Raw genomic sequence first — 27623 nt, 5'->3', positions numbered from 1 at the left:
CTCTAAAAGTCTAATAGGCTATAAAATGCATGGTAGATTAAGCTAATCAGGGCCAATTCAAGTACCCTAATGCCTTTATTGGAACAGTATATAGATAAGTAAAGAGGGATAGCAGCATCCTTTTATTAATAACAGTGCTGTGTTTCGTATTTATATGATGCCTTGTATGGTTCCCACGTTTTCCCATACATTCTCCTATTTGAACCTCAAAACAGCCTTGTGAGATAGGTAAAGCAGGTGTTTCCCCAAGGTGTCAGGTGAGAAACACTGCCCTGTTGGTCCAGTTTCCGAGCTCGATAGTGACCAAGCTGCCTTTGTCTAGCATTCTTCACTCTCTATCACTGTGGTCAGGTCTCCCTGTTGCCATGACATCATTGTCCATTCTGGCGTTTCCTGCAGATATTGGACATTGCCTGATTAATCCAGAGATAGAGTTCTTGGCTAAGTGGTCTTCTGATTTGTAGAGCACTCTCATTTTATGAACTAACAAATAAGCAACTAGAAGCCACCTTTCAAAAAAGTGTTGAGTGTCTCTTAGCAGAAGCAAAACAAATAAAGAAAGGAAATGACTGTAATATGTTTAGCTTATTCAATTTTCTCTCCTTGCTTGAGCTTGTTATTTCACGTCCCTGGAAAATACCTTGCAATGACTCTCTCAAAGCCATTAAGCATTCATATGGAAATAAAAGGAGTGGGTAGAAGAGAAATATCAGAATCATCCACAGTCAATTCTTGTAACCAATGCAGATCACATATGTCCTAATTTTAGTGTGAATTTTGTTTGTTAAGGATAGGGAAGCATCAGAGAGATATGTATCATATATCCATATATCAGTATATGAAAGAATCACACATGACCAAGGCTTTTTATGTAGTACAACTTGGATGTATTAAATATCTGACCAAATACCAGGACATTAATAGAAGAAAGTTTCCAGTAGTGGAGAAAGATAGCTACGGATTGTCCCTTGACAGCAAATAAGTTGCCCTTGCCCACCTCCCCCTGAGTGCTTACCAGCCTGTCTCCAGCTCCTCAGACCATGACAGGGGAATTCCATTCTCTCATTCAATGACTGCCTATTCTTTCTCTCTACCTGCCCCCACCCCTAGTGTTTCCTGTTTGTCCGACAATGTAGAGGTCAGCATGAGGCCACATAGCTAGCTCATGCAGGATGCATAGCCCCTGAGTAAACCATAACTGAGCCATAAGCCTCATATTAATTCACAGGAACACCAGCGAAAGGAACTGCTTAATTGTTTTTATTTTCCTTCTTTCTCCTGATGGAAATGACTGTGTACCTTATGGCCCCAAAACAATTGCAGATGTGGCCGCAGAGGGAATATTTGTTTATTTCAGGGTTTGAAATAAACCAGGGTTTGAAGTGTTTTCCAGCATTTTATCAAATCCCTCTACCAGCCAAAAGCATCCCATAGAATTTGAGAATTCCAGAGTAGTCAAGCACCGACTGCCCTTCATTTTGGAACAGCAGCATATTTTAAAGTTATCGGGGAAGGACTATTGAGTCGAATGTGACTCAACATTAGACCTGGGGCTTCCTTCAGAGAATGACTCACAGAATCCAAACAGTGGCAAAGTCATTCCCAGTCAGGGTTTCATTCAGACTTCTTATCTGGCACACATGAAAGGAAAAGCAGTCTGTTATAGTGATGCAAACACAGGCTTTGCGGTCTGATTTGGTCTCGCCACTTACTAGCTATGGGACTTCGGGCAAGGTATTTTATCTGAATGGGTCTGAGTTTCCTCCTTTGTAGATGGTTGGTAATGAGTCTTACTTTGGAAGAATAAGAGAGCTATGCATGTATTGCATCCACTGCAGAGCCTAGCATATAGTACAAGCTCAAATGAAGGAATCCACTACTAATGCTCTCTCTGGGCTCTTTCTTTGCATGGGAACCAGGGCAGCTTGCTTGATTACCAAGGACCCACCATGATAACAGACATGTGATCTTATTTTTCTCAAGGTTGGTTTCATTGACTACATTGTCCACCCACTGTGGGAGACCTGGGCAGACCTGGTCCAGCCGGATGCCCAGGACATTCTGGATACATTGGAAGATAACAGGAACTGGTATCAGAGCATGATACCCCAGAGTCCTTCCCCACCGCTGGACGAGAGGAACAGAGACTGCCAGGGGCTGATGGAAAAGTTTCAATTTGAACTGACCCTTGAAGAGGAAGATTCTGAAGGGCCTGAAAAGGACGGAGAGGGACACAACTATTTCAGCAGCACAAAGACACTTTGTGTGATTGATCCAGAAAATAGGGATTCACTGGAAGAGGCTGACTTAGAGATTGTGACAGAAGCCAAGTCCCCAGCTGACACATAATCTTGCTGCCTGGGCGGAGATGAACTTTTCACTCTTAACAAGCATGCCAGCTGTGTGGTGGGGCCAGCCTCTCATGAGGGCCAAGGCCTGCACCGGACAAGGGCCACCTGGCCTTTTCAGTGACTAGAGTTTGGAGCCAGAAGGAAAGACCATGAAGCAAATAGCAGCCCAGGAAATTCCATGCGTGGCTTGCCTTGCTTTCAGGCCTTGCGGAGAGCTGAAGCTGTATGTGGTACCGGAGGCCAGTTCGATCGTGACTACATGGCTTGAAAACAGAAGACACAAAACTGAGAGATTTTTCTGCACTAAATTTTGGGAACCTATCTCCTCTGAACATACTGACTAATAACTTCATTTATAGATCTGCTCACCTGTCCCCTTGTCTGCCAACCTGTGTGCCTTTTTTGTAAAACATTTTCACGTCCTCAAAATGCCTGTTGAATGCCTATGGGTAATAGCATCAACTTCTGCACAGATTAAGTGTTCCAAGGTTGACTTAAAATGTTTTGATTCTTTCTGGAAAAAAGAAATAGTAAAGAAAACAGTCTTCCTTCTTTCTTGGGCAATATCTTTCTCTTCACTACAGTTCTTTTCAAAGATAGAAAGAGAGGGTACACTTCCAACCACATTCTACTTCCTTCCCCAGCATCCCATCCAACTCCACAGTTGCCCTTATAAGCTCTCTCTGTTGCCTGCCTTGAAGAAGAGGTTTTCTCATCTAGAGTTTCACTTTTTTCCAGTAAACAGAATAATGTTGAACGCAGTGGGAGGTAGAAAGGGGTAAGTGTGTTTTCACAATAACAGTCTGTGTCAAACTCAGCTTAGTAAGGCAGTGTGCTCTACGTTGAGTCCTCGGCTCCCTATGCCTGATGGACTTTGCACACTCCCAAGTCCTGTTCCCTCACCCCTTTCACCCCTACTTATGCTGTTTTTGAATTTAATGCAACCGTCTTTCTCTTGCACTGCCTTCTGCTCTAACACCTCCATTCATGTTTATAATGATGTATTTATTACTTAATGTATATAATGTAATGTTTTGTAAGTTATTAATTTATATATCCTAACATTGCCTGCCAATGGTGGTGTTAAATTTGCGTAGAAACTCTGCATAAGAGTGACAACTTTTTCTCGTAATGTTTTGTATTGTGTATTATACAACCTGAACATGCTTAAGAGAGGCAGATGACTCTTGCCAGTGAGGATCTTGCTGGGCTTTTATTCAGAGGGTCTGCCCTTTTTCCCTGTCTGAGTTGCTTATATGTGCAACCCCCTAATGAACTGGTTTGGGAAACACGATTCTCACATTAGATACCAAATGGTTTATACTGAGCTTTTACTTTTCTATAGTTTGATAGAGGTAAGGGGCAATGGGATGTGATTTTTACCCATGTCCTATCTAAATCTGTGTGCCCACGATCTGGGTTATAACTGGTCTCTACCGTAATTGTGGCTATAGTTTAAAAGGCAACACTACATTGGCTCACAGATGATCCTTCTGAGTATTCCCAAACTACTGACATTGAAGAGAAAGCTTCCTGCTTGCCCTTAAGCAGAAATGATGTGTTCCAATCCATGACAAAAGAAGAAGATGAAACAATGTGAATTTTTATTTAAAAAATGTGAATTGATGTAGTAAATTATGCAAAATGTGAAACTTCTTCTGATAACATTTGTTAGGCGTCTTACTGGCATCTGTCTCTGTAAAATATGTTTCATGCTTTCAGTTCAACATTGTAACTCAATAGTTAAAGAAAAGGCACGAACTGTGCATGACCAAATCGGTTTGTATAACTAATGAACACTGCATTGTTTCAGGTGGACATTTTATTGTTTTCAAAAGTTTCTCACAATGTATGTTATAGTATTATTATTATATATTGTGCTCAAATGCATTCTTAAGAAACTTTTATATGAGGTGAATAAACAAAAGCATGATCAGATTAGACTGTAGGCCCAGTTATTTTGCGGTTAGTTCTGATATATTAAAAGCAGATCTTTTTTTCTATTTTCTCCCACCAGACCTCAAAAAGCCAGCCAACCACCTTGCCCGGCCAGCTTCACAACTGAAGTTCAGAATCTGTGACCAAAAAAGTCCCCTAACTTGGAACACTTCACTTTTTTCTCAGCAACTATTCACCCAGCTCAGTGGTGTGGGAAGGGAGGTGGTGAAGGGAAACAAACAAAGTCACTAAGTCACTTTGTTTATATCCTACAGTTTCCTGCCACCTCCTCAAGAAATTAAGGCGTTTAATCTACTAGATAAATAAAGGGAATCCCCAGTTGGCTGGTTCCTCTAGAAAAGTGAATCATACGATCACAGCACTTAGTGCAATGTACTCAGATGGTTCCATTGATTCATTTGGTATGTGAAGAATCTGGGGTACAAAGAATCACCCTAAAGCACAGCCCTCAGAATGCCAGAGGGCACTCAGGGTCTATTCAGTGAGCTATGTGCTCTCCATTTGGTTGTATGCTTATGCTTTCCTTCCTGGAAAGAAGTGTTTAAATATCATACGCAAAATGCTCTTATGACTTGTTGAGATCTTAAGGTCAGCATTTTAAAAATGTATGGGGAATGTGTGTGCGCATGCTGGAGAAGTTTGCAAATAAGGATCAGTGGGTGGCCCCCAATACTTTAAGCATAGAGAAGTGGTCTGTGGAGCATAACGAGGGTCTGCTCTAGAAGAATTCCACACAATAAGCTGAAATTACTGTACTCCTTTATGAAGGCAAGTGGATTTGAGTCAATGTTACAGAACCAACTTGAATGCTGGTTGCAGAGTAAATGTTGACTACACTTTGCCACCACACCTGATTTCTGATTGCTCTCAGCCGTCTCTGGGCTTTTACAGATTGAAGGACAAAGCAGATTAGTTGGAATAGCCACAGGTGTGACTTTTACAATATCTACAACTGTAAATGTTTGTAAATATGTACAGGTCTCTTTCCTGCAGAGATTTTTTTCATTCCTTGCTACAAAGGAGAATCACCTGAGGAATAGATAGTTTTAAAATACTAATGTGGAGCACTATTCTATTTAATGAGTAGAGTCCTGAACATCAGATTAAAAAAAAAAAATTCTTCCCAGGTGTTTAGGTTTGCTAATGCTGCAGGAATGCAATATACCAGAAATGGGCTGGCTTTTAACATTAGGGATTTATTAAGTTACAGGTTACAATTCTAAGGTTGTGAAAATATCCAAATTAAGGCATCAACAAGAGGATACCTTCTGTGAGGAAAGGCTGCTGGCATCTGGGGTTCCTTTGTCACATGGGAAGGCATATGGCAATGTCTGCTGGTCCTTCTTCCCTGGGTTTAGTGCCCAGTTTCAGTGACTTTCTCTCTCAGCAAATGTGGGTCATTTTCCTGCATCTCTGGGGTGTTTCTCTATAAATTCTCTGGACTTTTACTGTCTTTTATCTTCTTCACAAAGGACTCCAGTAAAGGATTAAGACCTGCCCTGAATGGACTGGGTCACATCTCAATCGAAATAGCCTAACCAAAATGTCTCACATGCAATAGGCATTTGCCCCCACAGGAATGAAATAAAAGAACATGGTCTTTTCTGGGGTAAATAACAGCTTCCAACCAGCACTCCAGATAATTCTCACGTGCAATACATTGCTCCAGAACAGAGATCACCCATACAGCTATGGCTTTCCTTCAGTCCAACTGTCTCAGACGTTACCGTGTACCCCCATGGCCAGACATTAATTCAGGTACAAGAAGTGAGAATCTTGATCAGAGATGAGTAAGACAGAGCTTCTACACTCCAGGAGCTTGCAGTCTGCATTTGTTGCTTATCACTCGCCTTCCAGAACTCAGAATCATAATTACATTCAGGGGAAAACCACAATGAAGATAAATCTAAAAGAAAAATTAATCACCTCGTTCTGAAACATAGGCTGCAAATGTAACCATCCTCCTACTCCCATTCCTGATGAGAGGAAACTGCTGCAAAAACAGAAATTACTACAGCACCATTGGCAAGGCTAAGAGTGACAGCATAGGAGTCTAAGCGTGATTCATAGACTCAGGAACTGTCAGAGTTGGAAGAAAATTTAGAGTACATCTCATCTGGCTGTTGCTTCTCTACATATACACATGCATATAGGATAGCATTCACTCATCTGACAAGTTTCCAGAACAGATGTTTTGGTATAAATAAAATAACTTGGGGCTGTGGTAATTCTCAATCCACTTAAGGAAACCTAATAGAGTTCTAGCGAAGGGGAGTGGTTTATTGCATGGTCTGGACCCAGGGGACTGTGTTCAAATTCCAGACCCTCCATTTACTAACAGTACAACTTGAGACAAGTCACCTTCTCTCTGTATAAAGTGGGAATAGTAAATCTGTAAATTGGGGGACAATGAAACCAGGCCTCTTTCTATCATTCCATTGCCACTTCTCTGGTCCCATAACTGACTTAGTGATTAAATCAATGATCACAAGGCCTTAAGCTTATGAACTTACATGGGTAGTGTTTTTGTTTCCTAAGGCTGCCGTAGGTAAAGTACCACAAACTAGGTGGCTTAAAAGAGCAGAAATTTATTGTCTCATAATTCTGGAGACTAGAAGTCTGAACTCTAGATATCAGCAGTGAGATGCTCCCTCTGAACCACGTAGGGGAGGCTCCTTTCTTGCCTCTTCCTAGCTTCTGGTGGTTTGCTGGCAATCCCTGGCGTTCCTTAGCTTGCCACTGCAGCTCTTCAATCTCTGCCTCCGTCGTCACGTGGTGTTCTCCCCTCCTCTGTGCATCGAAAGTTCCTCCATCCTGTAAGAACATCATCATATTAAATTGGAGACCACCCAAATTCAGTTTGGCCTAACTAATCACATCTTCAAAGGTTCTAGTTACAAATAGGGTCACATTCACAGGACCAGGCATTATCTTTTTGGGGGGTTGCAATTGAACCCATATCAAGTGGGATCACCGACAAACCCCATTTATAAACCCATGATTTTCTGCATCCTGTACCCTTGCCAAGACTTCTCAAACCTAGTTTTCTTCTACTCTTTCTTGTGGATTAGAGCAAGGGTCCTCTTTTATAGGAAACCTCCCTGATCCGCAGTTTAGGTGAGGACTCTTTTTCTGAGCTCCCTATCCATTTTATGCTCTGCCACTAATTAACTATGTGAACTTGGACAAGTCACATAACTTCCCTGTACCTCAGTTTTATCATCTGTGAAAATGAGGATAATTATAATGACACCTAGCTTGTAGTGGGTTACATGAGGATTAAGTGAGTAAATGTACATAAAGTTCTTAGAAATACTATAATTAATACATCATTATATATTCACGTTTTGTTTTTCTCTTCCAAAAGACCGTAATCTCATTGAAGTCAGAGGCTGGATCATACTCCCTGTTCACTTCCCGTGCTTAATCCAACATCCAGAACAAATAGACGTTTGTGGAACTGGATTGAGCCAGGCTGTCTTGTGCACGTGTAAGTTAAAATGCCACCCCATGACTAAGGTTATCTTTAAGCCAAAAATATGTTAGTCTTAGAGCTCTAAAATGGCAAAGTCCTATAATTCTAGAACTAAACATTCTTCAATACTTCTCTTTATAAATGAAGAGAATGAGACCCAGATATGGCCAGAGACCTGCCTGAGATTGAACAATAAGGAAATGGCAGTTTTCCTAATTCCCAGCCAGGGTTTTTTCCTGCAGCATTATGAAGGCCTTAGAGACCCACTCAACTTCTCATACTTCAAAAGTCAGGGAAATGGACAGCATATTTTGCAGGACCCCTCCTGTTATAAATGATATCATGTTTTATACCAAGGCGTTTTTGTTTTATTAAGGTCTTTCTGAGTTTCTCAAGCATATAAATTATTTCCCTAATGTAGCTAGGAGCCAACAAAGAGAGATCATGGAAAAGGAGAAGCAGGACCCTGGGGTAGTAGGAAAAATACCCAGGGGCTAAAAGCCCAAATTCTGAAGGTAAACAGATCCCAATTCAAATCCCTGCTTTTCTACTTCCTAGTTGTGTAACATTGAGCAAATTATGTAACTTCTTCATGAAAATAAAGAAAATAATAGTAACAGTTTCATGTGGTTTTGGTAAAAAGTAATGAGATAATGCGTCTAAAGTGCATGCATGCCACAGCCACTATAATGCAGATGTCAGCTATGACTTCATTCCTTCCACCCAGATTTATAGTGGCAGGTTTGTAATGAACAAAACAGACAAAGCCCCTGCCCTTACAAAGTTTATATTTTAGCCTAGAAATGAAAAAATAAATAAACAAAATATACATTGTACAGTGTTTAGGAGTGATATGTGCTATAGAATAAAGGAGCCCAGAGTTGGGGGTTTGGCATATAACAGGGGTGAGGAGCAATGGCTCTGGACTTGAACCTCCCAAGTTCAAATCCCAGCTTTAACAACTACTAATGACCCAGACTGAGGTTCAGCAAATGCAAAGTCCCTGAAAATACAATGTGCCTGTTAGGTTCAAAGAACAGGCAAACTTATTAGGAAACAAGTTTGGCAGTCAAGTGACAGAGGGCCATTAGGCTACAGTAAGGACTTTGGAAAGTTGCTGGACAATTTCAAGCAGGAGGCTGGTGTGAGCTGATCTACATTTCTAAAAGATCACACCGCGAGGAAAGTAAACTGTATTGGGAGAAGCAGAATTAGGGAGACAGTTGATTGCAAAGGTCTTCTGAAGTGGAAGGAATGTGGATGAGATTAGTAGTGGTGAAGGTGTTGAGGATTGGAAGATTCAGGATACATTCTGAGGGTAAAGCCAGCAGGACTTGCTGAGGGATTCAATATGGAAAAGAAAAGGAGTGAGGAAGACTGCAGAGATCTGGTCTGGGCAACCCAATGAATGGTAGCAGTGTTGCCTGTGAAGGGGAGAATTTGAGGAGGAACAGGTTTTGGTGCAAGACACCTTACATTTGAGGGGCTTTTTGATCATTCAAGTAGAGTTGTTGAAGAGGCAAAAGATCTATAAATCTGAAATTCAGAGCAGAGATCCTGAGAGACCTAAGTACACCAATGAGTAGGCTTTCTATCCATTCTGTCCCTGTGTCCATTAGGGCTAACTTTGCTCAACTCCAAATTGTCCCTGACCTCAAAACTCAGACCCATCAGCAGTTTTCTGAAGAAATGTGCCCATATCATGTATTTTGTGAGTTTTATAGACTTTTATTGAAACTAGAGGACGTCTTGAGGGGTCCACTTCAACAGCACACTGCTTTCTGCAACCACATGGAGATGCCTCATTCTCTCCATCTCCTTCTTTTCATTCCTTCCTCCACTTCCTTGAGCCTTCTCTTCAGGAGCAAACCAGTTCTTTCTCCTGGCTTTTGCCCGCAGTTAGCAATGCTATTTTGTGGGTTTGAGAATGATTTGGGGGAATCTCACTCTCCATCTTTGAGAGGCTTACTGCTATGTAGGGAGACAGACCTGAAAACCAATTATTGCAATCTAGGGAGAAAGCGAGAATTAAATTGACTGGAATGCATATTCTTTTCACCTTCTTGTTAACTGCTTTGCTGTTTTCAATGCTCAGATTTACTTACATGTTTGAGCATCAACTCTGCGCCAGGCACGAAGCCAGGAGTAGAAGAAAGAGAGGAAAATGCCAGACATGGTGTCTACCCTCAAGGAGCATATAGTCCGCGTAGATGACTGAATTTTGTCCTAGATCTTTCTGAGATTGCTGTTGAAAATAGCTTTACTGGAGACCAATATGCTCTATTTCAAAGCACCCCAGACAACAGTTTTCTTTGTATCCAGTGTTTAACAGACTATTTCTTTTTTCTCTTTTTCCTCCATACCGGGACATTGTTGGCTTGCTCTGAGGGCCCATGCTTTAGAATAAATACACATCTTTAAATACTAAATGTGGCATAATATGGCATAATTTTATTCTTGGCCTGGTAGCTTAGTCTTTTTCTCTCCCTCCCTTGCCATTTTGGCACGTCCGGTTTTTCTAAACCTCTGAATTACAAGCCTCACCGGCGACTAGTGATAATGCAACCTTGTCTCTTTAACCCTATTGGTCTTCTCCTTATTCCTCCACCTGCTCAGCATTCACTGCTACAAGTACACTCAGGAACAACATCTCTATGGTGCCTGTGTGATTGGCTACCTTCCCCTGGAGTCCACGCCCTAACTCTGCCTCTCTTCAAACTGTATATAATCCAGGGCTCTCCGAGCCTCGTGGTTTTTAGCTACTGGCAGCCCTGGTATAAGCGTCTACCAACAATAAAGCTGCCCTGCTTCATGCCTTAATTGACTAGGTCTCCAGTCCTTCAGACCCGCAGTGGTCCCCTGCGCGCGCGCCTCCGACCCAAACCCTCGGCTCGAGCCCCCTCTGCGCCTGGCGGTTCTACTCCCTGAACCCCCTCGGCAGGAAGAGTGCACCCTCACTAGCCTAGCGGGACTGGACTCGGCAGAGTCCCACCTCTCCCCGCACTAAGAATTTCAACAAACACTGTGAAAGCCATGCAGAAACTGCAATCAAATGAAGTAGGAACACTTTTATACGTCCCTGCTCAAGCTCTCTCTGGGATCTACAGTCAAGGCACTGAATTGCAGAAATCAGTGAGAGCTGCTTGGCCTAAAGCAGGAGGCCCAAGGGGTATTCTCAAGCCCTGGCAGAATTACTCTATTGGAGGCATGGAGAAGAATTTGAGCCCTTATAAAAATGGAGGAAAATTTCAGGGAAAGCAGTCCTGTTTTGTTTCTTTCTGAATTATTGTACTCCTCATCATCAACCAAGCACTATGCTGACTCTTTAGGAGTGCCCAAAGATATTCGTTGAGTGAATGAACCAAGAAACAAGGTAGAAATCCTTTTACTGAAATTACCTGTTCCATCTACTTAATTTCCTTGGGAGAAGAAGTAGAGTACACTGGGAATATCATGGTTTTGAAAATCTGTTTACCAGCACTTTTTCTCCTTTCAAAAGCTGTGGGAATTTCAGCAATTCACTTCCATGTTTGAGTTTAAATTTTCTCATACTTCAATGGGGCTAGCAATATAGTAAAAGAGCCAAAGATATAACTATACGTGGTAGATTCTCAGTAAGTCTTTGTCATCTGGATTATTTATTCATGGGTAGAAGTATAAATGGATATTTAAAATGCTTAAAAAATAATCTTCTCACTACCCTCCCCTACTATGTGGGCCATGACTTCCAGGGATCTAATTCTCCCTGGAAACACAGCACATGATTCCCAGAGATGAGCCTGGCCCTGGCATCATGGGGTTAAGAAAACCTTCTTGACCATAAGGGGGAATAGAAATGAAGCAAAAGAAAATTTCAGTGGCTAAGCGATTTCAAATAGAGTCAAGAAGTCATTCTGGAGGTTATTCTTGTGTATTATATAAATATTTCTTTTTAGATTTTAGTATATTAGAATAGCTAGAAGGGAATATCTGAAACTGTTCAACTGTATTCGAGTAGCCTTGAGTCTTGATGATGATTGTACAGCTGTATAGCTTTTACAGTGTGATTGTGTGATTGTGAAAACCTTGTGAATGATACTCCCTTTATCCAGTGTATGGGCATATGAGTTAGAAAGCAAAGACAAAAAAGAAATAAATAATAGGGGGTGTAAGGGGTATGGGGCATTCCTTTTTCTTTTATTTTTTATTTTCTTTATTTTTGGCATGGGCAGGTACTGGGAATCAAACCCGGGTCTCCAGCATGGCAGGCGAGAATTCTGCCTCTAAGCCACCATTGCACCAACCTCTTTTCCTTTTTTTCTGAGTAATGAAAACATTCTTTCTTTTGATTGTGGTGATGAATACACACCTATATGATGATACTGTGAGCCACTGATTGTATATCTTTGATGATTAGATGGTATATGACTATCTCTCAATAAAATGGATATTTAAAGCAGTTTAGAAAAGAATCAAGCAACAACCATCTTTAAATTAATTTAGGGTTCTGTAATCAAGTTACAGTTCATCTATATTTTGCTGCATACACCTCAAGATTCCAATAGGATGAAGAACTTCACCTCAACCCACCAATATGAAGTTTTGCTGACACTGATAGGCTCACTGAATTTGAAGGAAGTGTATCAATCATATCTAGTCCATCCTCCCTCCAGCACTGCAGAATCCCTCCCAAAACATGCCTGATTAAAGTCTTCTAGGGGAAAAGAACTCAGAACTACCCTTCTGAGATAATGTCAATTGTTTCTGAAAGTGAATCAAAGATATCCTTTTCTAGAAGGCACTCTGGTTTATTTCTTGCTTCTGTAGCCAAATAATGTATATAATTTCTTTCCTTTTCAAATTGAAAGTAGGAGCCAGACCACTGGAGTTTGTGTCTGTATAATCCTGGGCAATGCTACGTAACCTCACTATACCTCAGTTTCCTCATCTGTAAAATGGAGAGAATCATAACAGTACCTATTTCATAAGATTATTGTGAGGATTAAATTAACTAATGCCATAAAATATTTAGAATAGTGTCCGGCATATAGTGTAAGTGAACAAATGTTAATCACCAATAGCTATGGGTAGTACAATTTCTAGGTTGTAGTTCCTTTAGCTATTTTTCATATGACTTAATATGAAAGTCATATGACTTAGTTCATTATTCTACACAAATTATCCCACGCTTGCTCATATTGAGTGTTTCTCCTGAAGTGTCAAGAGATGAAATGGTTATATGGTTTGTGAATATATCTCGATTAAAATGATGTAAGAGTTCCAGAACTAAGCAGCAAATTCCAGCCATGGGAAAGGGTGACCTTAGCCTTTCTTTACTATGGATGTTACTGCATAGCCCAAGATATATTCATTTATGGGGAAGCCAGTGACTCACTTTGATGATTCATAGTCTTTTTATTCTGTACTTAAAGAACTGAATTTTTCTCAATTTATACTTTTCTGATGCATTTTTTTTCTGACAGTTTTCAGTTAAAATGTCAGGCTGACATTTGTGAAAGTTCCAGTTCTTGGATGATCTTAGAGGAGGTACTTAATTTGCTTCATCTTTATTTTCCCTTTTTTGTAAAATGGAGGGAATAATACCCATATCACAGAATTATTTGGAAAGACAAAGTGGGGTAACTTATGAAAAAGTCTGGCACATCTGAGGCATACAATAAATGATAGTCATTATTAATATTATTACCCTCTCCTGACAATTAAATACGTTCTAGTTTGAAAGCTGTCAGAATGTGATATACCGGAATTGGAATAGCTTTTGAAAGGGGGAATTTATTAAGTTGCAAGTGTACAGTTCTAAGGCCATGCAAGTCTATAAAAATGTCCGAATTAAGGCACCAACGAGAGGTTACCTTCGCTTAAGAAAGGCCAATGAAGTTCAGGGTTTTTCTCTCAACTGGAAAGGCATGTGGTGAACATGGTGACGTCTGCTAGCTTTCTCTCCAGGCTTCTCGTTTCATGAAGCTCCCCCAGGGGCATTTTCCTTCTTCATCTCCAAAGGTTCTGGCTGCTTGAGCTCTGGTAGTTCTCATGGCTCTGGTGGATCTGTTGCTCTCTCTAAAATGCTTCCTCTTTCTAAGGACTCCAGAAAACTAGGAGACCCACCTGGAATGGGTGGAGTCACACCTCCATCTAATCAAAAAGCTTAATAAACACAATTGCATGTGTCATATCTCTATGAATATAATCTAATCAAGAGATTCATGACTTCTCTAGGGAATATAATCCTTTCAAACCTGCACAAAATTAAATAATTTATGCATGAAAATGTCTTCATATTGTTCATTTTAAGTTATTGTTTTTAGCCTAAAAAAATCACTGTGAGTTCTGGTTCTGAAATCCATTACTGACGCCTTCAATACAGCCCTTCTCCAGCATTTGTGTCGTATGTCTTTTATAATCATGTATTCTATATTCACATTCATGTTGCTGATAAAAATGACAACCAGGACAGAACAAGGGATGGAGGTGTGTTAAGCCACTAGTAGTCATTCACACCAGCATTAACCCATTAGTCAGTGTTCTGTGGGTAATGACATTGAGTCAAGTAGAAATTCATCTATGTGCTCCAATCACTAGTGTTACTTGGCCAAAAACATCATGAAAAATGTGATGAAAGACTCCTCTGAAATTCAGGCATATCACGTCAAATACATTTCCTTCCTTGGTACAATCTACTAACCCTAACAAACCGGGAAAATAAACTATTATTTCCCATGACTTGCATTAGAGAGCTTATGCTAGTTTCTTCTTGTTCAAACTGCCTACAAACCATAGGTCAATAATCAGCTCTAGAGCTTTTCATATAATTGATGTCATGCTTGCCAATCTGTAGTGAAAGCAGACCAAAAGTTTCAAGGGAGAAAGAGAGATCTTTCAGGAGGTAGGAAAAGCATGTACAAAGGGTAACAGACATGAACAAATACATTTTGAAGCCCATTTATATATGCATCCCCCAAATATCTATTGGGCACATATTGTAGGCCAGGTACTCCAATAGATATGGGGGATACATCAATGAGCAAACAGAGGATGACACTTGTTACATTAAAAAAATTGCAGGGAGGGAGACAGATAATCAAAATTTTTAGATGAGTATGTTATTAAAACTGATGCACATTCTTTGAAGCAAGTGAATACAATTTTATAAGTTATAATAAAGTAAATCCACCCTGGTCAGTTTATAAAGAAAGAAGGAGGGAGGATTTTATCACTGAAAAACTAATTGTGCCAAGGCCCTGCAAAGCAAGGGAGCAGAGCCCCTAGGAGGAACTGAAAAAAGGGTGGCTTGACTTGGCATCCCGGAATGGTAAGAAATGAGGCTGGTGGCCCTAAAGGGCCTGGTGGGCCATTTTAAGGGGTTTTCTCTTCCCTAAATACAATGGGAATGCACCAAAAAGTTTTAAGTTGAGGTGTGATATGATCTGGTTTACATATGAGAAAGATCACCTGGAAAGATCTGCCCTGGGGAGGGCTGATCAAAGGGCCTTAAAGGATGACACCTTAGGCAAGAGAAGGCCAATGAAGTAGTGGCCTTCAGCTAAAATGTGATGATTTCTAAGACCAGTGTGGAGGATGTGGAGATGGAGAGAAATGGGTGGATTTAATTAGGGCTTAAATTTACAGATCTTGGTGATGGATTATATTAGAGAAAAGGAAGAAAAGGTCTAAGAATAAATTTCACATTTCTAACTTACACAATTGGAATGGTGCAAAGCAGTTCTCCGAGGAAAGGAACTACCTAGCTGTTGGGGAGGCATCGTTCTAGTTTTGAGCATGTTGATTTTTGGATGTGTTTGTGATATCCAAGTGGGTATGAAATAAATAGTTTAATATGACAGTCTGGAATTCAATGAAGAAAGCTGGGCTTGGAAGAAGCTTATATGATACCTGAAGCCACCAGATATCCTGGGGTGGAGTATGCAATGAGAAAGAGAGGGTGGGGGTAGGATCAATTCTTGAGAAACTCTATTTAATGACAGAATAGAGAAAAATGAGTCTGTAAATGACACTGAGAAAGAGAAACAAAGAACAAAAGAAGTAACTAAGAGAATCTGGTGTCTCAGAAGATTAAAGGAAGAGAACGTTTTAAGAAAGAAGTAGTCTATAATGATAGCTCCTGCTGAGAGATCAAGAAAGCAAGGAAATAAAAGTATTATTTTATTTCAAAATATAGATATCACTGGTGAGCTTAGAAAAATAATTTTCAGTGGAGTGATAGTCCAGTAGTAGTTTTCTGCAAATCAAGAGTGTAATGGCTAGCTTTACATGTCAAGTTGGCTAGGTTGTGGTGTCCATTTATTTGGTCAAGCACTGGCCCTGTTGTTACTTTTGAGGTATTTCATAGATAGGTTAGCCTCTACAATTAGTTGACTTTAAGTAAAGGAAATTATCTCATATAATGTGGGTGGACTTCACCAAATCAACTGGAAGTCTTAAGAGCTAGAAATGAGAATTCCAGGGTCAGAAGAAATTCTGCCATAAGATTGCACATATCACTCTTTCCTAAGCTTCCAGCTTAAGTAACATGAACTCAAGAATTCAATATCCTGCTTACCAGAATTTCCAGCCTCTGGCCCACTCTACAAATTCAGACTTGCCAGTCCCACAATTGCCCATTTTTAAATTGAGTAATCAATTTATAATTGAATTGTAAGAATCCTTTATGTATTCTGGATACAATTTCCTTATCTGATATATGATATGCAAATATTTTACCCCATTTTGTGGGTTGTCTTTTAACTTTCTTTTTTTTTTTTTTTTTTTTTTTTTTAAAGGAAAGACAGAGAGAAGGAAGGAAGGAAGGAAGAAAGGGAAACATCTCCAAACATTTTCTTGCTTTATTGTATTTTGTTTTTCCGTTTTTGTTACATGGGCTGGGGCCGGGAATCGAACCGAGGTCCTCCGGCATAGCAGGCAAGCACTTTGCCCGCTGAGCCACCGCGGCCCGCCCTCTTTTAACTTTCTTGATAGTGTTCTTGGAAGCTTTAAACATTTTAATTTTGATGAAGTTCAGTCGATCTATATTGCCTTTGGTTGCTCGTGCTTTTGGCATCATCTAAGAATCTTTTGCCAAATTCAAGATCATGAAAATTTATTCCTACATTTTCTTCTAAGACATTTATAGTTTTAGCTCTTTCATTTAGGTCTTTGATCCATGATTTAATTCTTGTATATGATGTGAGGTAAGGGTCCAACTTCATTCTTTTGCATGTGGCTATCCAGTTATCCTAGCACCATTGGTTGAAAAGAGTGTTCTTTTACCATCAAATGATCCTGGTGCCCATTATATGGTATATATTAGAGGAACCAAGGAAACTAAAACCAATTTTGGTACAGGAGACTGAGGTGCTAATTGCAAATACCAAAAAAAAAAAATATGTGGAAATGGTTTTGGGTAATGGGTAGAGGCTGGAAGAATTGTGAGGTGCTTTGTAGAAAAGGCCTAGATAGCTCTGAAGAAACTGTTGGTAGAAATATGGATGCTAAAAGGCACTTCATTTCTTCTAGAAGGAAATGACAAATGCGTAATCAGAAACTGGAAGAAAGGTGATCCTTGTTTTAAAGTGGCTGAGAACTTGGTGAAATTGAGTTCTGATGTTAGATGAAAGATACGACCCAAAAGCAATGAACTTGGATATTTAAGTGAGGAGATTTCCAAGCTAAGTATGGAAGATGCAGCCTGGTATCTCCTTGCAACTTACAGTAAACAGCAAGAAGAAAGGGAGAAGTTGAAAGCTAATTTCCTGGGCAAAGAGAAACCAGAAATTGACAGTTTGAAAAACTCTGACCCCATCCAGAAAATGTACTCAGAGACGATGGCCAACAATGGCTCTTTCAGGGATTTCTCTAAGCTTATGGAAAATTAGTTGCTGGACAACAGGGTTCCATTTAAGAGTTTAAATGAACATGAATCCATTCAGCCATTTCTTCAGCAGTCAGAATTATAAGTGCAGATATGCAGGAAAGGTCTGTGAAAAGTTTTATTTTCTGATGGTTTGGATGCCTGTGAACTACATGGAAAGCTGCCAAGATTTTTTGCAAAATTTGTATGAGTAGAACCACTGCCAGCCTATAATGAAGGGACAATTCAAAGGAAGAATGACTTCCAGGGCAGAAACTGAGGAGATGTCCTTAGGCCACAAGAGTGGGCCCACCATATGTGTGGAAAAGGTGGGTCCACTCTTGCACTCAGAGGGGGCAGGTCTTGAGCCCCATTATTCAAGAAGATTGCTGCCACTTCAGTGGGGCCTGTGTTCTGGAGTATGCAGAAAGCCTGGCTGTCACCCCAGTGTTTGAAGAGGGTGGGTCTTATGTCCAGGAGTTAATGGAGAGGCTGGCAGTCATCCTGATGCTCAGACAGGGTGAGATCACCTCAATGATTGGGGAGAGCATGACCATTGCACAAGCACTTGGAAGGGGTTGGGCTACTACACCAACAGGCACAGAGGACAAAAGATTAACCTGTAGATGACTCTCAGACCTTGAAATCTAATGGACTTTGCCTTGCTGGGTTTTGGAATTATGATCTGTGACCTCTGTTTTCCTTCCATTTTCTCCCTATTGGAATGACAATGTCTATCCTATGCTTTTCCCACCTTTGTATATTAGGAAGCAAATAGTTTGTTTTCTAAATTTCAGAGGCCCCTTTGAGGCAGGCTAGAATAGGGAGAGAGAGAGGAGAGGGGAAAAAATCAGGAAGGAGTCCTTAAACAAGGATGGTTAATCAAAGTCAGGATGGCCCTGTCCAGCAGACACCCTACCTGGGTGATACCCACTTATGGAAAACACTATGCAACAACTGACCCATCTGGAGCCAAATTACACTTACCTAAGCAAATCACCTATGGAGAAGTGTAGAACCAACTGACCCACCCAAAGGCACTATCTACCATGAGGCACCACACTAGAGAGAATGTCATCTCCCTTGCCTCTCTTTGTGAGAGTGCCTACATGTTCTTGTACATGTGTTCTCAATAAATTTTCTACCTACTTGCTCTATCTATGCTGTGCTCTTGAGTTCTTTATTGCAACACAGCCAAAAACCTGAAAGCTGAAGTGTGGCAACACACAGAGAGGGAAATTATGACTCAGGTAGGACACATATATAACCAATCCTGAAAGTTTGTACTTAGTATTGTTTCTGATATGATCTAAGATTTTTGGGATGCTGTGATGGAATGAATATATTTTGCATCTGGAAAGAACATGTCTTTTGGGGGCACAGAGGGAATACTATGGTGGTCTGAAGCTATGTATCCCAGAGAAAACATGTTCATAAATTTAATCTATTCCTGTGGATGTGAACCCATTGTAAGTAGGAACTTTTGATTAAGTTATTTCACTTAAGGTGTGGTCTAATTTAGTCAGGATGGGTCTTAATCCTATTATTAGAGTCCATTATAATGAGAATGAGTTCAGACAGAGAGAAAGGCACAGGAAGCCACAAGCTGAAATTCAGAGGAAGCTGGAAGAGACCTGAGATGTCAGAAGAAACTGCCCTGTGCATTGCCATGTATGTGACAGAGGATCCAAGGACCAGCGATTCTGGCAGCCAGCCCCAGAATGCCAGTGTTCGGGGAAAAAACATTGCCTCGATCCTTGATTTGGACTTTCTCTTAGATTCAAAACCATGAGCTAATGAATTCCCATTGTTTAAGCAAACCCATTACATAGTATTTTCTTGAATAGCTAGGGAAACTAAAACAGCGCTGTGGTAGTTTGGAACTGTATGTATCCCAGAGAATTGTTCTTAAAGATAGTCAATTCCTGTGCATGTAAAACTAGTAGAAGTATGACCTTTTGGTGAGGTTACTTCAGTTAAGGCGTGGCTCAGGGTGGGTCTTAATCTCTTACTGGAATCCTTTCTAAATGTGTGTGTGTGTGTGGGGGGGAGAGAGAGAGAGAGAGAGAGAAGCTGAAAACAATGAAACTTAAAAAGAGAGAGAGAGAGAGAGAGAAGCTGAAAACAATGAAACTTAAAAAAAGAGAGCCCAGCAGATGCCACCATGTGCTTTGCCATATGGCAGAGGAGTTAGGCAGTTGGTCTTGAGGAAGAAAGCATCGCCTTGTTTTGGACATTCTCATGGCATCAAACTGTAGCTAATAAATTCCCAATGTCTAAAGCCAACACTTTTCATGGATTCTGCTTCAGCATCTAGGAAATTATAAAAAACACCCTTTTGAAAATTGATTCAGCATAGACGTATGGGCTTATTTCCAGATTCCCAATTCTATTCCATTTATCTATATGTCTATCCTTGTGTCAGTACTATTCTGTTTTGATTATTAGTGTAAGCAAGTTTTGGAAATCTGGCAATGTTAATCCTCCTACTTTGTTCTTTTTCAGGTTTTGGCTATTCTGGGTCCCTTGCAATTCCATACAGATTTTAGAATCAGCTTGTCAACTCATACAAAGTCAGCTAGAATTCTGATAGGATTGTATTAAGTCTGTAGATCATTTTGGAGATAACTGATATCTTAAAAATGTTACATCTTTCAATTCATGAATATGGGATGTTTTTCCATTTTAGGTAATTTTTAATTTCTATAGTAATGCTTTGTAGTTTACAGGTTATGTTTTCCCTTTCTTCTGATAAATTTATTCCTAAATGTCTTATTATTTTTAATGTTATGTTGACTGAAATTGCTTTTGTAATTTTATTTTGGTTTGCTTATTGCAAGCATAAACAAATTTGATTTTTGTATAGGGATTTTGTATCCTGCAGAATTGCTGAAAGTGTTTATTAGTTTAGTAGTTTTTTAGTGGATTCTCTAGGATTTTCTCTATGTAACATCATGTTATCTGCAAATAGAGACAATTTTATGTCTTCCTTTCCAATCCTATGCCTTTTACTTCTTTTTCTTATCCAATTGTCCTGGCTAGAACCTCTGTTACAACATTGAATAAAAATGCAAAAGTAGACATCCTTGTTTTATGCCCTGGATATTAGGAGGAAAGCATTCAGTCTTTCACCATTAATAATGACATTAGCTATGAATTATCATGTTAAGGAAGTTCCTTTCTATTTCTAGTTTTTAAGTATTTTTATTATTAAAGAGAACTGGGCTTTGTCAATTACTTTTTTGGCATCTTATCTATGAGTATGTGATTTTTATTGCTATTATATTGATTGATTTCATATATTATGTTAACTGATTTTTGGTTGTTAAACCAACCTTGCACTCCTGAGACAAATTATACTTGATCATGATGTATAATTCTTTTGATATATTACTGCATTTGGTTTGCTAGTATTTTGTTGAGGACTTTTGTATCCATAATCACAAGGGGATATTGATTTGTAGTTTTCTTCTTGTGATATTTTCATCCGGTATTGCAATCAGGATAATACTGGCCTAATAAGATAAGTTGAAAAGTGCTGCCTCTTCTATTTTTTGGAGGACTTGTGAGGATTTGGTATGTGCCTGCTTTGAATATTGAGCTAAATTCAGCAGCAAGGCCATGTGGGCCTGGTTTTTTATTTTTATTTATTATTTTTTAAGTCAGTTTCTTTTTTTTATTTAAAAAACAAAGAATACACTTAGCACCACCAAAAATGGATATCTTAGTTAGCTTAACCATTGAAATATTTAAATAAAGTATCCATATAATCATTGTAAAACCTGTGTTTGCACTGTAAGTTTCATAAACCAATTTAAAATTAAGGCAACAAGGAAAAAAATCTACAAATTCAGATAGTAAATTTCTTAAATTCTAAATATTAAACACTAGCAGATTTCATTTGATCAGTTGTCAAATTGTAAACGTTCTCAAAATATCAAGTAGAAAGTTCTTACAAATGCCTGTATTTGTGGGTAGTTTTTTTTTTATTTCTAATTCAATCTCTTCATTTGTTATAAATTTATTCAAATTTTCTATTTCTCATGAGTCTTTTTCAGTACTTTGTGTCTTTTCAGCAATTCATCTATTAAATTTGTTGATATCCCTTTCATTGTTCTAGTAAGCTCATGTTAAGTTTAGCATAATACATTAAGTTGGCAACTCTTATTTCTGGGTTTGTTGGAAACTGTTGATAGATACAGAAGTGCTGCATTTTATGAGTATATTTTCCTGTACTCTTTTTTTATGGTTGTTAATGAACTTGGGAATTTCTTACAATGCATAAGTATCAGTGGGGCCTAATTATGTATAAATTTCTGCTTATAGCAGTAGACATGCTCCTATTAAATTCTGTGGGTGTTTGATACCTGTTGTGTTCACATTCAGTCTAACTTAAGATTCTTCCACTTTCAGCCTGAGAAAGTTCCTAATATTTCTTGTAAGAAAGGATGGCTACAACAAATTCTCTCAGTGTTCATCTGGGAAAACGCTTATTTTGCCTTCAGTTTTTAAAGAAACTTCATTGAATATAGTATTCTTGATTGACGATTGTGTTCATTTGCCAACTGCTGGAATGCGATAAACAAGAACTCAAATGGTTTTCACAAAGGAGAATTTAATAAGTTACAAGTTTACAGTTCTAGGGAAGTGAAAGTGCCAAATTAAGGCACCAACAAGAGGTTACTTTCATTCAAGAAAGGCTAATGGGTCAGGAACCCCTCTCCCAGCTGGGAAGTCACATGGCTGGCATCCGCTGGTCCCTTGTTCCTGGGCTCCGTTGCTTTCAGCCTCTGTTCCTGTGGGGGTTCCTCACTTTACTTCTCTGGGGCTGGCTTTCATTTCTTGGCTTCCCTTGGCTCTCTCCAGATCCTGGTTTGCTTAACTTCATGTGGCAATGTCCGCTGGGCTCCAAGCATCTACAAACATCAGTGTCTTTGTTCTCCACCTGTCCACATCTGTGTCAACTCTGCTGTGAAGTTATTGTTGGCTCTGAGGCTTCTGTAGTTTCTGGCTCTCTCCAAAATGTTTCCTCTTGTAAAGGATTCCAGTAAACTAATTCAAGACTCACCTGAGGGTGAATGGGTGGGGTCACATCTCCATCTAATCAAAGTCACACCCACAATTGAGTGTGTCACATATCTATCAAGATAATCTAATAAAAAATTCCACTTATGATACTGAATCAGAATTAAAAGAAACAGCTGCTCCTACAAGATTGGATCAGGATTAAAGCATGGGTTTTCTAGGGTATAAAATGCTTTCAAACTGGCACAATGATTTTTTATTTTTTGCTTTGGGCACTTTAAATATGTTACTCCACTACCTTCTGGCCTCCATTTTTTTCTGCTGAAAAGTCAAATATTAATCTTACTAGGGTTCCCTTGTATGTGACACACCACCTTTCTCTTGATATATTAAAGATTTTCTCCTTGCCTTTGACTTCAGCATTTTTACTATGATGTGTCTGTTGGGATGGCCCTGTGTTTAACCCACAGTGTTTCTGAAAGTGTAGGATATTGTTTTTCAATAAATTTGGGGAGTTTTTTTGTCAGTATTTCATTGAATCTTTTTTACTTCTTTCTCTTTCTTCCCTCTCCTTCTGGTGCTCCTATTATGTATGTGTTGGTACACTTGATGATGCCTCACATTTCCCTGAAGTTCTGTTTACTTTCCTCCATTCTTTTTTCGATCTATCCCATGGCATCCATAACATCTATGAATCTATCTTCAATTTTATTCATTCTTCCTTATGACAGTTCATAGACACTGCTAAGCCCCTCTAGTGAAGATTTTATTTCACTTACTACATTCCTCAACTCCAGAATTTCAATTTGCTTTTCTTTCATAATTTCTATCTCTTTATCAATATCCAGCATTTGGTACTGAATATTTCATTATACCTTCTTTCACTTCTTTAAACAAACTTTCCTTTAGCTCTGTGACCAGATATATAATGAGTGCTCTGAAATAGTTCTCTGTTAAATTTAGCATATGGTCACTCTCACAGGCAGTTTGTGCTGCCTGTTTATTCCCCAATGTAAGAATTATGCTTTCCTGCTTCTTTGAAGGCCTCATAACTTTTTAGTAGATATTGGATATTTTAAGTAAAACATTATAGCAACTCTGAGTAAAGCCCCCTTCGTCCCAGGGATTGTTACTGTTATTTGCTTGTTTACATTTTAGTGGCTGGCTGGATGATTTTAGCAATGTCTATCCCCCCTTCACATCAGTTAAGCCTCAGATGTTACTTCTTAAGAAGGCCCAATTTTGAGTACACCCAGTCGCTTTCCCTACCTATACCCAGCTCTTAGAACTATACCCATTAATTGTCTGCTGACTGTCCTATTGTTTTCAACAATGCTCTGGGCCAGAAATTCCCCCACAAACTAATCCAATTAACTCCTAATTGCTTTGGAAGAACAGCTTCCAAGGCACAAGTGTGATAATAGTTCTGACTCAGGAAGGACTCCTGCCAATCTTCTTTTCCCCCAGTTGACTCCCTCACACTAGTTTGGCTCTATCTTCATTATAACCACAAATCTCTCCCTAGCTGCCTTTCACCACAATCTCCACTGTTCTTGAGAGGGCTCTGAGAAATCAGCTGCTTTGGGAAGAGATCAGGAGCTATATGATTTACAGACTGCTGCACCCATCAGGCAAAATCTCTGACCCAAGTCTCTAGGAGAGGGTGGAGACAACAGCAAGCTACCCTCTAAGTGGGATGCCCACTCTAGTAATTAAGCACTTGGTAGAGTTGGAGGAGCTCTGTGCTTGCTTCTCCTGGTGTGAAAGCACTGCCTCATCATCCTGGACAAGGGTGATCAGGGCTCCGGTATTTTCAGTGTACCGTGCTCCAGGTGCAGCCTCCACTCTGTGGGTGGAAGAAGGGAGCCTCCACCTCTTCATTGTATACATCTGGGATTTAGCCTTCAGCAACAGAGAAGAAGGCAGGGACATAGTGGTCTCAGGTCAAATGCCACAGAGTCTCATTTTTCTTACTGGGTTTATGTAGCTTTTCTTGAATAAATTTTCTTGACTAGCTGTTTACCCTTAGGACCATTCCTAGAGGCTTTACACGGCTGTTGTTTTGTCTGTTTTGTTTTTAAATTTTCACCAGTTTCTCTGAGGAGTGGGTCAGCAGAGCTCCTTCGTCACGTGAGAAGTTAATCTCTGACTCTTATGTCTTCAATTTTCGTAGTCATTCTTGAGTGTTTTTACTTCTACCATTTTTATACCTACTATTTTATAATCTGAGCCCTTCAGGAAATATGTTTGTGTAGTGACATGTTTTCTCATTCCCTTCCAAAACCCAGGAACAATTAACATTTGTATAGTACTTCATAGACTTCAAGTATCCTTCCATAGGCCTCACCGCATTTGATTATCACAAACAATCCATGTTATGCAAGTCATCTACCACCAGTTCCAACACCATTATCACTACTAGTATCACCAACATAATCATCTCTATTAACTCTATTTTAAAGTTGAGGAGACTGAGACTAAGTGAGGTCTAACCAAGTGCCTCGGGTCATTCCTGTGTACAGCTGAAAAGCAGAGACTCAAACCAAGACCTAGCCCTAAAAAGTTTAAGCTCTTTCCATCAGCAAACTGCTGTCCCAGGATTGTTTCCTTGGTTACTATAAATCCTAAGATGTCATGGTCACTTTCTCTAAGGCTGCCTGCTATTTCCTTCTTAACAAACAAGCTCTTCCTCTTTGGTCATAATTCCTTGGAATTGCCATTCTCTTACTTACTTCCTCAATTATAAAGAATGTTTAATTATAGAATTAACTTTCTGAAACAGTCCTTTGCTAAATTCTCTTGAATATTAGTGTTTCTTAGGTACTTTAAGCCATCTCCTCTGAGTCCCTGAGTTTTCGGATATTTGGCATAAGAATGAAACTATTCTGCCTTTTTTGGCTTTCCGTGTCTAAACTGTTCTTCTCAGAAACAGAAATGCCCATCTTAAAACTACATTAGTCATTGAGTCACTTGTTCATTTCGTCAACTGAAAATTATTTTTTAAGTGTCTGCCACGTGCTAAGCATTGTCTAGGCTTTAAGAGAGAATGGTGAAGGGATAAAAAGAAATCTAATCCATGCTCTATTAGAACACATGATAAGCATTGGTCAACTGACTGCAAAAATAAATGTAAGCCGAGAAAATTTTTTTTTGCCCCTTGTTAGTTCTTTTGTTTCCCTTTGTTAAAACCTTAGCAATTAATATGACAAATCCATGCCATAAATTCATATCTTAAACATACTACAACTTTTCCATATTGTACACTTCTCTCTTAGCAAGTTACCTTAGCTAATTCAGTGGTAGACAGAACTTCAGAACTGGAAGAGGACCTTGAAATTAGTCAATTCTATACTTCTTAAACCTGAATTGACAAACAAGTCACCTAAAGATCTTGTTAAAATACCATTTCTGAATCAGTAGACATGGATGAGGCCTGAGATTCTGGACTTTTAACAAGTTATGAGGGGAAGCCAATGTTGCTAGTACACACATGGACAGCATTTTGAATAGCAAACATTTTGTCCTCTAGTTTGTAACTATGAATATCCATCAGAATACCCTGATTTTTCAAAATACAAATTCTAAATGAGACTCTGGAAGAGGGTCTTAGACATATAAGATTTGGAAAGGCATTTCAGGCTCCCTTCCAGGAAAGTAGCAGGTACTAGATTTATGATCCTGCCTGAAACAACTAAAAAGAAAAAAACTGAACAGAAGATGAAACAATATTTTTCAAGACTTTGAACATTAGTCAACAAAGAAGGGTGAGCCCTGAGAGAGGAGAAATAAGTGAGATGAGCCCAACAATTGTTCCAGCTTACTGATTTTAGAGAGTTTTCAGGTCATGGTATAGCTAGTGATAACCCAAGCAGGGTCCAGAAGACTCCCTAAGTTGTGAGTCAGTAGAGAACAAGGAGGCTAGACTTGTCAGGAAAGAGTACCAGAAAGGAGGGATTGGCACAGAAAGACAACTCTGGAGGTCAGAGGGCTGCCTTCAAGTATAAAGCAGAATACTGATCAGCACATATCTGTGAACAAACTACACAAGGCCAGACTAAGAACCACCAGAAGGGATAACAGGTGTAAGTACTCAGAACCCACACAGACTGGAAGTAGTGCCTGTCCCCACCAGCCAGATAGGAAAACCTCATGATTCATGCAATATTAGGGACAGTACTCAGGAACATCTTCCTCAGATGAGGAATAATTAGTAACTTCTCCAGTTTTGACTAACAAAGCTTGAAAGCAAGCCTTAAAAGGATCAAACTCTTTCTAAGTTACTGAATTTCTGTACAGAATAAAGCTCAAAAATATTCATAGGAATGCAAAATATCCAGCACCTACAATGCCTGGAATCCAATGAAAAACTACCAGACGTACAAAGAATCAGAAAAATGCAGCCAATAATGAGGAGAAAAATCAACAAAATCAAGCTGACTTAGAACTGACAGAAATGTTGAACTAGGAAATAAGAATACAGTATAACTGTATTCCATATGTTCAACATGCTGAGTAGCAACATGGAAGATAGAAAAAATGAAGTGAATGGGACTAATAGCAGATTAGACACTGCAGACTATTAATGGACTTACATAGCAACAGAAACTATAAAAATAAAACACTGAGATGAGAGAATAAAAAGAAAAAAAGGAATTGAATGGAGGATCAGTGTGCTGTAGGCAATGTCAGTGGGAATAATAATGTGTAGTCAGAGTCTCTGAAGGAAGGGGAAGAGGTTCATAAGGTATTTTAAAATATACTTGCTGTAGATGTTCCTAATTTTATCAAAATTATAAAACGAAAATTCAAGAATCCCATGAAGTCCAAGCATAAGAAACTAGAAGAAAACTACAGCAAAGCAGATAATAATCAAATTGATCATATCTGGTGATAAAAAAGATCTGAAAAGCAATCAGAAGAAAGAAACTTGTGTTATGTACAAAGGATCAAAAATTAAATGTCAGCAGAT

The 27623-nt window shown here is 39.3% G+C and overlaps 1 protein-coding gene and 1 long non-coding RNA gene across 2 annotated transcripts in view; one reads left to right on the top strand and one right to left on the bottom strand.

The window, feature by feature from the left end:
- Nucleotides 1–4310, top strand: part of PDE4B (phosphodiesterase 4B) — a 43071-nt gene extending 38761 nt beyond the window's left edge. The window contains exon 10 of the mRNA XM_077120690.1: nt 1984–4310. Coding sequence (XP_076976805.1) covers nt 1984–2349 — 366 coding nt within the window. The 3' untranslated portion in view covers nt 2350–4310. The remainder of the gene's footprint in view (nt 1–1983) is intronic.
- A 2221-nt stretch (nt 4311–6531) lies between these two features.
- The window catches only part of LOC143650189 (uncharacterized), a 62734-nt gene continuing 41642 nt past the window's right edge, over nt 6532–27623 (bottom strand). Inside the window, exon 3 of the long non-coding RNA XR_013159433.1 lies at nt 6532–7124. This is a non-coding gene — a long non-coding RNA (uncharacterized LOC143650189). The remainder of the gene's footprint in view (nt 7125–27623) is intronic.

The sequence above is a fragment of the Tamandua tetradactyla genome, chromosome 11, assembly GCF_023851605.1.
Source record: "Tamandua tetradactyla isolate mTamTet1 chromosome 11, mTamTet1.pri, whole genome shotgun sequence".
Classification (NCBI taxonomy): Eukaryota; Metazoa; Chordata; class Mammalia; order Pilosa; family Myrmecophagidae; genus Tamandua; species Tamandua tetradactyla.
This window is presented reverse-complemented; position numbering and strand designations above follow the sequence as displayed.